The sequence below is a fragment of the Protopterus annectens genome, chromosome 2.part2 (assembly GCF_019279795.1).
Source record: "Protopterus annectens isolate FY-2018-M chromosome 2.part2, PAN1.0, whole genome shotgun sequence".
Taxonomy (NCBI): domain Eukaryota; kingdom Metazoa; phylum Chordata; order Ceratodontiformes; family Protopteridae; genus Protopterus; species Protopterus annectens.
In genome coordinates this window covers 583,354,027-583,366,731 of record NC_056730.1, presented here as the reverse complement: position 1 = coordinate 583,366,731, position 12,705 = coordinate 583,354,027, and the positions used below count along the sequence as shown (strand labels likewise).

The window sequence follows — 12,705 nt, the reverse complement described above, 5'->3', positions numbered from 1 at the left end:
ATTCTACCTTTGATTATGAAAGAAATCACATAAATACAATGGTCATATAGCTCTTTAACAGATACCACCCCCCCATTAAGCCATATCAGTAATCAGTCAGAGGTGATCCTGTAACTGCTGCTTGCATTCATAAATCATGTACCCTTAGCCTTTTATGCAGACTTCCAAAAAACCCCAAGGTGGAAACTAAGTATAGTGTCAGACTTTGAGAACAAGAGCCCTGTGAAATGCTGGGTTTACTATCAGTGAATAAGAGTCCATTTGATAGTTCACAATAAAAAAAGACTTGGGGACTTCTGAGAAGGTACTTTGGTACAAGCCACATGCATATTTTTTCAGTGGAATGTGCCCCAACTGTGATAAAATCACAGGAATGCAACTGACATAATGTTGTTTGACACATACTGTCCCCATCTCAACAAGTAGTATCAATAACCAAACAGATGTGATCCTGTAACTGCATTTGCTTTTATACATCCCACATCTCCAGAAAAGGATACCAACATTCGGTATTCATCTAATGTTTTACTAAGAAAAGAACAACAAAAAAGAAACAGCTATTGCAACATACTTCTACTTTCTACTGTTAGACACACAAACCAACCCCTGACAAGCCATATTTATTTCAGTTTTAATACAATCGCCCTGTGTTTTGACACGCAAAATACTTCCTCACCCTCTTTTCCATAAAGTCATCAACCTTCAATGTACATCTCTAATATCTGATTGTGAAGAAAGTAAAAAAAAACAATGAGCACAATAATTTGTCAGCCTATTGCTCTTAAACACATTGCTTGCAATAATTCAGATGAGACATTAAACTAACGTCCCATCTGCTTGATTTAGTAGAAACTCGAGTGGATTTAAAAAATCCCATTGCAGCTACTGAAAAGAAGAGCTGATGTTCCCCAATGCTCTAGTCAGATTTCCACTTTTAGTATAAATACCACCCAGGTCCCCTGAAAAGAGGCCAATATCCTAGGGAGACTAAGGTAGTCAACAAAGGGGAAATAAAACAAAATTTCTGTGTGGTTCGTTTTGGTAATTGGCTATCCTTATCCCTTACAGCATTCTGTCAAGTCTGTCCTGAGTGTTCTGTGTGTGGGGTTGCACTCTATACACCTCCCTAACTAATATAACTATGTGTTGGGAAACACCATTTGGGGGGAATGAGAGCTAAGATGGTGGAGTGCACAAACTGTTTCCCGAACTCTACAAGTAACCATGGTCTCTCCCTCAGAATAGACATGTCAATAATGGTTTTCTATAACTCCTGTAACTGTTCTTTATCATATACTGCCTCATTCCCCTATTCACACATAAGCCATTTATGACAATCACACACACACATGCACATAAGCCACTTATGACAATCACCTGTCATGTGTAACTGCTAAAAGTGATGAAACAATAGTCAAAGTACTTCACTTGCAACTGTTGGGCATAAATACAACCTACAGTAATATATTTCAATTGGAACTATAAGGTACAACAACTCAAACTCTGAATTCCACAAAAAGTTAAATAAAAAAAACATGCAAGTGTATGATGCTGCAGACAGCGTGTAATGTTTCCATTGGCCACACATCTATGTGGATTCCTTCCAGAAAAAGTGGGAAAAAAAACAAATGGTCAACATCAATATATTTCAGCTTAGAGCTGTCAGACACTCATATTCTGTTCCCCCAGAGCCAACCCACAGCAATGGCCACTTGACAGTCATTAACCTAAAAGTCTTTGTTTTCATCCACTGACTGCCCCACAAACAGATACCTACTTTTGGCAATTACCTGCATTTGCCAAAAGTGGTAAAAAATGGAAACATTAATGTAGAATAAGTTGCTGATGCAGAGGTTAATCACTGTGTTTTTCCTTTAAGACAGCTAAACAAAAACAAGAACTTTAGCCAAACTTCTCAACCACTAAACTCAACAACCAGGGAGAAACCAAAAATTAAAGGGGGGAATCATAATCTGAGACAAATTTGAAAAATATCCTACTCTCTCATGTACTTAGTTATTACATTAGCAGCTTTTAAATTAGTATCCCATTTTTCTGATGAATATAAAGTCTAAAACTCAGTCTGCCATCAGCAATCGTCAACAACTTGCTAGAGAATCACAAACTATAAAAGGATTAGACCAAAATTATGAGGCAAACTGAGTGATAGCTGGGAATTATAAACTATAGCCAGCCCAATGCACACATTTCCAAAACATTACTGGCCTAACTGCACAAACATTACAGGCCCTATGACCAAACCTCTCAAATGTCCCAATTTTTAGGGATACCCCTGATTTTTGCTCAAAGTTTACTCTGACCCTCTTAAAATTAGTGACTTTTTAGGAGAAAATCTGGTGGATTACACTTAAATAACAGACTTCTTTTACTTCAGAAAATGCATGTTAATTCATTTTATCTTATTCTGTCAACTTGTCATAGTGATACTCTTAATACTTTAAAAAGTGTTCCTGATCATTCATGAGTCTGGTGGTATGAGCTTCAGAGCTATGCTAGGCTAAGGCAGTAGCCTGACACTTCCAAAGCAGCTGAGTTAGAATAAAAAGCAGAAATGTTTTTTTGCCATTTTTAATGTAAGACAAAAGTAAAGGTGGCAATACTGTCACCTATCCAAAAACAAGAACATTGCACCAACTTAGATCTTTTACTACTTAAGAGCAGCAATACCCCAAAATTTGCCAGAAAATCACAGACCTTGAAATGTGTTCAAAAGCAATAGTTTGAGCAAAATAAATCAAAGATGTTCTTCAGAACAATATACTTAAATTATAACAACAGTCTCAGTGTACTTATGTAATGTTATATTTCCGAAAGGAACAGAAGGGAATGGAAGTCTGACACACAATAGTAGCTAAAAATATAAATTTAAGTCTAACCTTTTTTCCTCTGTATAAGACAATAAGATGTACAATAACTTCTTGCCATAAGTGAGCAATATAAATGTGGCAACAAGCTGCATCTTTCTCTGCACCCTCTAAAAAACTGAGCTGCTACTAAACTTGGTGTCTGCACTGTATCTGCATATTAACTTGTCAGCAAATAAGATGTAGATGCAGGCAGAACCCCTCAGTGCATGTTTCACCCCCCCCCCCACACACACACACACACACACACACACCATGAAACTCAAACTATATACAGTGGATATAAAAAGTGTACACACACAACCCTGTTAAAATGCCAGTTTTTTCTGATATGAGACAACAATAAATCATGTCAAAACTTTTACCACCTTTAATGTGACCTATAACCTGTACAATTCAATAGAAAAACAAACAAATCTGTTAGGGGAAAAATATAAAAATAAAAAATGTACAATAATCTGGCTGCATAAGTGTGCACACCCTTAAACTAATACTTTGTTGAAGCACCTTTTGACTTAATTACAACATTCAGTCTTCTTGGGTAGGAGTCTATCAGCATGGCACATCTTGACTTGGTAATATTTGCCCACTCTTCCTTGCAAAAGTGCTCCAAATCTGTCAGATTGCGAGGGCAGCCCTCTTCAGGTCACCCACAGATTTTCCACTGGGTTTAGGTCTGGGCTCTGGCTGGGCCTTTCCAAAACATTAATTGTCTTCTGGTGAAGTCATTCTTTTATTGATTTGGACGTATGCTAGGGGTCATTGTCATGTTGAAAGGTGAAATTCTTCTTCATCTTCAAGGTGTTCTTTTGGTGATGTGAAGTGCTGTTTTTGCGCCAAACGTATCAGACCATAACACATTTTCCCACATGCTTTTGGGAGAGCTGATGTATTGTTTTGCAAATTTTAGCTGGGCCTGGATGTTTTTTCTGTGTAAGCAAAGGCTTCCATCTTGCAACCCTACCCCATAGTCCAGACATAAGGAGAATATGGAAGATTGTTGTCACATGTAGTACAAAACCAGTACTTGCCAGAAATTCCTGCAACTCCTTCAGTGTTGCTGTAGGTCTCTTGGCATCCTCCCTGACCAGTTTTTGTCTTGTCTTTTCATCAATTTTGGAGGGACCTCTAGTTCTTTGCAACGTCACTGTTGTCCCATATTTTCTCTACTTTTTGATGACTGTCTTCATTGTGTTCCATGGTATATCCAATGCTGTGGAAATGTTTTTGTACCCTTCTCCTGACTGATACCTTTCAACAATGAGATCCCTTTGATGGCTCTGTAAGGTCTCTGTGAACCATGGCTTTTACTGTAGCAGGCAACTGAGTAAATGTCAGGAAAATCCTACTAGGACAGCTGAACTTTATTTGGAGTTAATCAGAGACTCTTTAATTGATGGCAGGTGTGTACCCAAGAAGACTGAATGCTGTAATTAAATCAAAAGGTGCTTCAACATAGTGTTAGTTTAAGGGTATGCACACTTATGCAACCAGCGTATTGTATGTTTTTTTTATTTTTTATATTTTTTTCCCCCCCAACAGATTTGTTTGTTTTTCAATTCAATTGTATAGGTTGTAGGTGACGTTAAAATTGGGAAAAGTTTTGAAATTATTTATTGTGGTCTCATTTTTTATATCACAAAAACCTGGCATTTTAACAGGGGTGTGTACATTTTTATATCCACTGTATTAGCTGAAGGAGGGAACGATGCAGTTATTTTGCTGCTGTATAGCACAAATGACAGAAACAAGCTTGCTTTACTGAAATCAATTTTGTTTGTTTGCTTTATGTTATAGTAGTTGCAGTGTTTTTTTTTTTTTTTTTTTTAGCCAAAGGCACAACAGAAGATTCTATGAAAAGTGTGTTTGTGTGGAAATCCTAACAGTTAACCAATGCAGATAGCCTCTAAAGTCAGATACATTTCTAAAACAAAGTCTTACTATACCTTTACACTTTACATAACTTGGACAAACTAATTCACAAACATAGCAACCATCATTGCATTTTAAGTCTGAAAATTCCTGCACAAGAAAGCAATGAAAACAGAGAAATTAATGTTTTTTTTTTTTTTAATTGCGCTTATTCAACATTATCTCTGCGGCTGAAATTAATTTTATAAACTAATGCATATAACACATTTATAAATTAATTCCATAAAAGCAACAAAATTATTATTGCATTCTTGCATTTAGATGACCGTGCAAATCAACTGGTATTACTAGAATCCCAGTTATAAAATAATTTATCTGATCTACATAAACGGTTTAAGGATAAAAAAGTGCCTGTGATTTAAAGTTTTTGTGTAGACTATTTCCCTTTTAGTAAACTTGTTTAAAGTGGTAAGCTAGCAGACTTAGAATCAATGACTGACCAAGTGAATTGTTTAGGAAAACTAATGCATACAAAGACTGTGCCTCACAGGGTACAATAATTACATAGGTTCATAGGTTCATAGGTAGGTACTAGGCTATTGGCCCTAGGGCCTATATAAGCCTAGCCAAAGGCACCCTGGCTTTCGCCACCCAAGAAAATTATTTTCCTGTGCCACTGTCGAGCAGAGCCACAGAAGTGATCCCCGGGGTGAATTTCCTATCTCCCATCCAATCATCAAGATTTTTCTTGAACAGTGCTAATGAGGAGCTTTGTTTGATATAGATAGGTAGTTTGTTTCAGAGTATGGGAAGTCTCTGGGACAGGAATCTATCCCTCCAGCATGTTCTGTTTATTGTGATGATGAGGTTTAGGTCCCTAGAGCATGTAGCTCATAGGGATTGGGATTTCTTTAAGTGGAGCATGTGGCGATATGCAACGGAGTAAAGCTGCAGTTTTTTGAGACGGTCTGCATAGGACATCTCTTTGAGGCCGGTAATCCTCTTTGTGAGGTATTTCTGTGGCCTTTCCAGTTGTTGTAGATGTCTTGTGAGGTACATACCAAAAGGGGCATTGTACTCTATAATGGGTCTAATGAGTGACGAGTAGAGGGGAACAATGACCTCTTTTTTCCTGGATGAGAAACCTTTTGTGATGAGGTGTGCCACATAGAAGGATTTCCTGACTACTGTGGCGATGTGATTATCAAAGGAGAGACTACTGTCCACCTGTGTCCCAAGGTCACTTATCACACTTTCGGTGTTAAGTAGACTACCACCTATGTGGTAGTTCATGGGTACTGAGTTTTTACCAAAAGGATTCAGCAGTCATACCTTTATTGTCCATCAGCATGGGTGTCGTGAAGTTTGCCACTTCTGTCTTAAGAAGCGTGAAGTTGGCTTTGGAGAAATTTTTTATTGTGGTTTCCCTAATGGGGGGTGCGGGAGGGATGTGGATGTCTAGGGTGATTAGCTTATGGTCGGATCTGACCAATGAGGAATTGACCTCTGGTGTGGAGTACCGGTTGCCCATGTTGGTAATAACCAGGTCTAGGATACTGCTGCCCCTGGTGCGGGTGTGGATAAGTTGATCTATGGCATTGGAATTTATGAATTCCAGAAAACGTTGAGCACAAGAGTTGGTACATGAATAGTTTTCCCAGTTAATGGTAGGGTAGTTGAAATCGCCCATTACTAGGGTGTTAGGTTGTACCCTAATATTTTCCAGTATATTAAGAAATGAGGAATGGGAATCCTGGGGCATGGTGGGGGATCTGTAGCAAGCTACAATTTGGATTGCGGTCTTGCCCAGAGTTAGTTGCACTTGGATAATCTTGGATGCATTATGCTGGGCAACTAGCCTGGAGGTATGGATATCCTTAATGAATATGGACACGCCTCCACCTTTAGTGTTTCGGTCCAGGTTAGGTGGCCAAAAGGTGTGGTATGAATTATAGCCTGGTAATGCAGGGGTACTCTCTGGAGCCTTGAACCAGGTCTCTGTCACTGCACAGATGTCGATGTTCTCCATTTTAAGGAGTGCCTCAAGAGAGTGCATTTTGAGGTTTAGACTTCTAGCATTGAGTAGTAATACCCTCAGATTCTTCTTGCCTGTACCTGTTAGGGTGGTGAATTTGTCATTTGAACCTTGCCTAAAAAAGGCACTATAGGGGTGGCTAGAGCCTTAGCCAGTATCCGGAATCCCAGGGGCGACAGGTGTAGGCCATCTCTGGCAAAGCATTGTGGCTTGTCGATCATGTCATCCCAGGCAGACAGATACTGGATCCCCTTAGAATGACATCAGAAGCTTAGCCAATTGCTGAAGTCAATCATTTTGTCCTTGTACTGTGGTATCATTCTGGGTGATGGCAGGATGCTATTCAGGGCTAGGGTCATACCTGCCTGGGCTACAAGATCAGACAGCTCCTCCATGTCCCTTTTGATGTAGTCCAAGGATGTACATCTCAGGTCATTCACACCAACATGGACAATGACAGAGTCATATTTGTACTTGTTGTGGAGTGACCTGAGTGCATGCGTTATGTGGTGGATCCTGGCACCCGACAGGCAGCTGACAGTAACTTTCTCCTTGTTTAGCCTGGTGAGTGGAACATCAGTGTGCCTGACTATAGAGTCACCTATGACTAGAGTGTTGGGTACGTTGTTATGCCTTATGGGCTGTGGTTGAGTGGCACACTGAGTTTGTAGGCTATGTGTCATTTGTGTTGTGTTGGAGGGTGGAGGTTGCTTGTGTTAAATGTTTGCTGGTTTCACCCTTTACAGATGCAAATGAGACAGATGTGAATGTAAATTGTGTAAATAGCTATTGCTCATTGTATGTTTTTTTGTTAGTATGGTTTTAAAAATTGTTTTAAAATGTTCTGGTGTTTACATAATTGTGTGTGTGTGTGTGTGTGTGTGTGTGTGTGTGTGTGTGTGTGTGTGTGTGTGTGTGTGTGTGTGTGTGTTAAAGCAATTCAATAAAACATTCTTATAATTTAAAATATAAATAATTTATTTAGCCAAAATGTGTTTTAGAATTTGAAAGAGTTATTTTTCCTTACCTTTGTTGCATTTCGGTTTGCATAATTGACGCATGCATTATGACTTTGATTTAACCACTAAGAAAAAAAAAAGTCCATTACAATCTTATTTCTAATTTACCTTAGGCTATCAACAGTTAGAAAACAATTACTAGCTGATCTTACAGTTGTTGCTCAGCAGGATCACAGTATGTATGAATCTAGACTGACTATTACATTTGAATAAAATATCTAATAGCATCTTTCGCTCTCCACAATTCTGTGCATTATATATATATATATATATATATATATATATATATATATATATATATATATATATATATATATACATATATATATATATATATATATATATATTATTTCACATATATCACATAAATCTATATCTATATAAATAAATAAATATATATATATATATATATATATATATATATATATATATATATATATATATATATACACACACACACACACACACACACACACACACACACACACACACACACACACACTCATAGGCGCACTACATATTAGCAAAAGCACCCAAAGTAGACTGCCAAAATATCAACCACATATGCAAGAAAACATGGAAGTGTCGAGAAAAAGCCTGAGGGTATGCAATTTCAAACTTTAAAAAAAAAAAAAAAAAAAAAAACTTTTTTTTTTTTTGCAGGGAGGAAGCCCCTGCACCCCCAACTCACCCTGCTAATTGTATATACTAAATCTGAGATTGCACCATCCCCGGGGAAAGGGAATACTCCCCTTCCTTGAGAGTGTTGATCTTGTACACCTGTCGATCAACTGCATAGTCAACTAGAGAGCTGTCGACATTATTCACAGATTTTAACTGCATCTGATATATATATATATATATACATACAAACACACACAGACATCAAGAGCTATCAATCCATTATATATATATATATACATATATATATATATATATATATATATATATAGATATATATATATATATATATATATATATATATATATATATATATATATATATATGTTTATACATATACATACACACACTCATAGATTGGTACTGGATGGTGTACACAATCAGCCGTCTAAGGGGGATTTAAACAGGTCTTTCAAGTTAACTGAAAATGCCTTTACTGCAAGCACAGTTTTGTTTTTTTTTTTATTTTATTAAATTGGAACACAGTAGCTGTTATTTAAGTAATACATGAAATAAATTGAAGATACTTACCAGGGAATTCAATAAACTGCATTTAGGCTTACTGCGAAGCCGACACAGACTTTACGTGTTTGGGTGATAAGCAGCAGCGCTAATTGCATATTCGTGCCGTGCACCATGTTTAAATGTAAACAAACTCTGTTTCATGGCTAGCAACAGTGCTGCCAGTCAGGAAACCCTTTAAACCAACATGTAGCAGACATGTAAAATTGTTTACCTATGGGCAAACTAGGTTTGCGTGTTAGCACAAAATGCCACAATAATTACCAGGGTTATTAATACAGCAAACAGTGCAGAGTATTGTGGAAACCTGTTTCAGGCATACTGAACAAAATGTTTTCTAAATGATCAGTAAGGGTACCATTATAAACTAACAGTCAGAAGAAGTGTATGTACTGAATAGGAACACACAGATGACTTGTAGGAATGAACACAGGGAAAGATGAAAGGTGAAACATGGTAACGTACAGCAGATGAGGGCATGAAAATGAGGACAGTTGTACCATGAATACTAATCACATATCAACTTGATACAGTACAGACTGCAAAGTGAATGTATACGTAGAATTTATGCTCACCCAGGATGATGCAACAGCATAAACAAGAAATGATTGATATCAACAATTGGCTTAGCTTTTGGTGTCAATCCAGGTGGATTCAGTATCTCCCAGCCTGAAATGAGATGGCTGACAGGCCACGCTGCTTTGCCAGAGATGGCCTGCAACTGTGTCCTCTAGGCTGTTGGACACTGGCAAAGGCACTTGCCTCCCCCATAGTGCCTTTTCTGGCACTGTCAAAGCAACAAAAATTCTGAAGTAAAAAAATCCATTTAAGGTAAACTCAAGGTTCTGCTGCTTAATGCTAGGAGTCTAAAAATGAAGCTACACTGGAGGAAATTGCCAACCTGCTAGCTGACAAATTTGACGAAAACTTCACCCCCCCGGACCCACAGGCCATAACCCAAAGCATACCTGACCTCTATAGGTCAGGTCATATCTGTGCTCTCCAAGACTAAAAACATGACCTCAATGGTACCAGATAACATCCCAGGTTGCTTACTAAGCAATCTAAAACAGAACCTAGTGGGCCCACTTAGCTTCCTTTTTAACCATATCATGAGAACTCCCTTTGTTCCAGCAGAGTGAAAAACAGCAACAGTAATCCCTTGCACAAAGGGGGCCATCAACTGACTCTGGAACTACAGACTCATTAAGTCTAACCAGTCTCATCTGTAAGGCCATAAAAAGAATCATCATGGTTATTATTAACAAGGACATAGGTGGTCTTCAAACTCTAGACCCAAGCCAATTTCCCTTCATTAAGGGAAGACCATGCTTATTAAACCTAGTAGACTTCTTTGAGAAAGTCACCAAAGACCTGGATAAAGGTAAAACAGTGCATACTGCCTATCTTGACCTGGCTAAGGCTTTGACACAATCCCCCACTCAGGTAGCATTGAGAAACTCTCCCAACTGGGGATTAACTCTTATGTCACTAGATGAATAGGCAATGAACTCACAGACAGAACACACATTGTCAAAGGTGGTGACTCAACCTCTACCAGTAATCACCAGTGGCGTACCATAAGGATATGTACTGGGACCATTACTGTTTGGAATCTATTTCTTGGAAGTCCAGGCTACAGTAGATGCTCTTTGGCTTACCAAGTATGCTGATGCTTGCAAACTGGTTGCAATCACAGAGTCCACCAACTAGGTTAACATATTACAGGATGGGTTAACACAGGCAAATGACTGGTGTCAAAGACACGGTCAACAACTAAATGCAAAAAAATGCCATTATTATTGGCTTTGGCAAAGTGGAATTCCCCACTAATTAAAGTACTGACAACAGCCGCCAAAAGCTCCAGCCCAGTGTTAAGAGACCTGGGAACAGAGGTAGATAGCACTTTGACCAAAAAGTTTCCACAGTGGTATGGAACGTCTTATACATTGTGCATCTCATAAGTAAGGGCATCGCATCCAGGTCTGAGGCTGGTATAACACCACTGTACAGTACTCGACCCTCAGCAGAACATTAATAGAGTACAATGCCCCCTTTTGCATGTGTCTCATTAGACACCTGCAACAGATGGACAGACCACAGGGGTTTCTTCACAAGAAAATACAGGGCCTACAAAACATGGCATGACATACTTGGATAGACTGAAAACCCACTCTGACCCTGCACTGATGGAAATGCTACACTTCTGCAAAGTTAATGGCACAAGAGTCAACCAATCACTCAAGAAATCTTAATCCAGCCTGTGACTTTAATAGAACATGCTTGACAGACAGATATGTCACCCAAAGACTGCCACTCCTTCCAAATCATATGAAACAGAGTTCCTCACTAACCCTGTTCAAGTGCAACCTAGACAAATGTGTGGGATACTGCAAATTCACCCTGAGGGTGGCACCCATGTCCCTCATGAACAGGAGTAGTCAGTGTTGACCATAAACTTACTCTGCAAATTATGTCCAACTAATAAGAACAATTGGTGTTACTTGTGATGAACATGGCTAGACTTGTAAGGGCTGTAGGACCTCTAGCCTAGTAATCTCCTCTGAAATTATGAACAGTTTTCATGGGGTATATTACTACAGCTGTTATAGAAGCAGCATGCAATTTAAAGGCAGCAATGGCCATCAGTACATTAGCTCACATCACAGACTGTAATACTCTCTTGTAGCCATACTGTACATCCACACTTCAATATAGCACATCACTGACAGCAACACTGACGTCAAGTGATCATAGGGTCACAGGACACTATTAGGCTGATGGCCAACATCACATGAAATCCTAGCCATTATTACAAAATAAAAGTAATAATGCCTACATGCATGTGATGGAAGACAGTAAGACTATCAACCATGTGAGCATACTTGCGCATGCTTTACATTCTGTCATTACCCATATGTGACATGTGCATCACACCATGACAGAATTAGCAATCACATATGCAGTGGTCTGGGATGTCTTGCATAGGCTCATGAAAGGACTCTGATCATGATGTGTATATGTATATTTGATATGAGGACATGCTTTACTCCTTTTTTTAATTTCTCTGAATCTTTTGGGTTTCTAATACCATGTCAGGAACGGACCCCATTCCTAAGTCAAAGTATGACTAAAGTTCATGAAATTAGTATTGTTTCACTCTTTAATGTCAGCCAAAAGTGCTCTTCACAGCACCCGCAATGTTGCCCAGTAATGACTCCTCCTGCAATTCGTATGGAGTTACATGTATTGGTAGCACATCTAAATGTGATTTTAGACTCTTTTTTATAAGACCCGTTGCTCCTACTACTATTGGAACTGCTCGTAATATTTTATTTTTATGACTTCTCTCCTCTGTATGCACACTCTGTAGTCACTGGGTGTGCAAATGTCAATGATCAATGCTAAATGGATGATCCCATGTGAGATGTAGATCAGTTTTTTCTATGACGCTGGCTCATGTTTGTTTCCTGTTTTTCAGCCACTTCAATACCATCCCACTACCACAAGAGGGGAAAACCAAGACTCGTGCAAACTCCCCCTCTTCCCCCCCAAAAGAGCAAATGTCTATCCCAAAAGAGTGTAGCCTTCCTGAGATCACAGATGCACAGGTGAGAGCTGCCCTCTCCAAAGCTAAAAACACAGCATCAATGGGACCAGACGGTGTCCCGGGCTGCGTCTTACACGAGCT

General features: G+C 38.8%; 1 protein-coding gene across 2 annotated transcripts in view; it reads right to left on the bottom strand.

Annotated features, from left to right (window-relative positions):
• SFXN5 (sideroflexin 5) overlaps positions 1–12,705 on the bottom strand; it is a 3,177,886-nt gene that overhangs the window by 2,109,331 nt on the left and 1,055,850 nt on the right. For both annotated transcript variants that reach the window (XM_044064040.1, XM_044064039.1), the window contains exon 8: positions 7,820–7,876. In XM_044064040.1, coding sequence (XP_043919975.1) covers positions 7,820–7,876 — 57 coding nt within the window. The remainder of the gene's footprint in view (positions 1–7,819; positions 7,877–12,705) is intronic.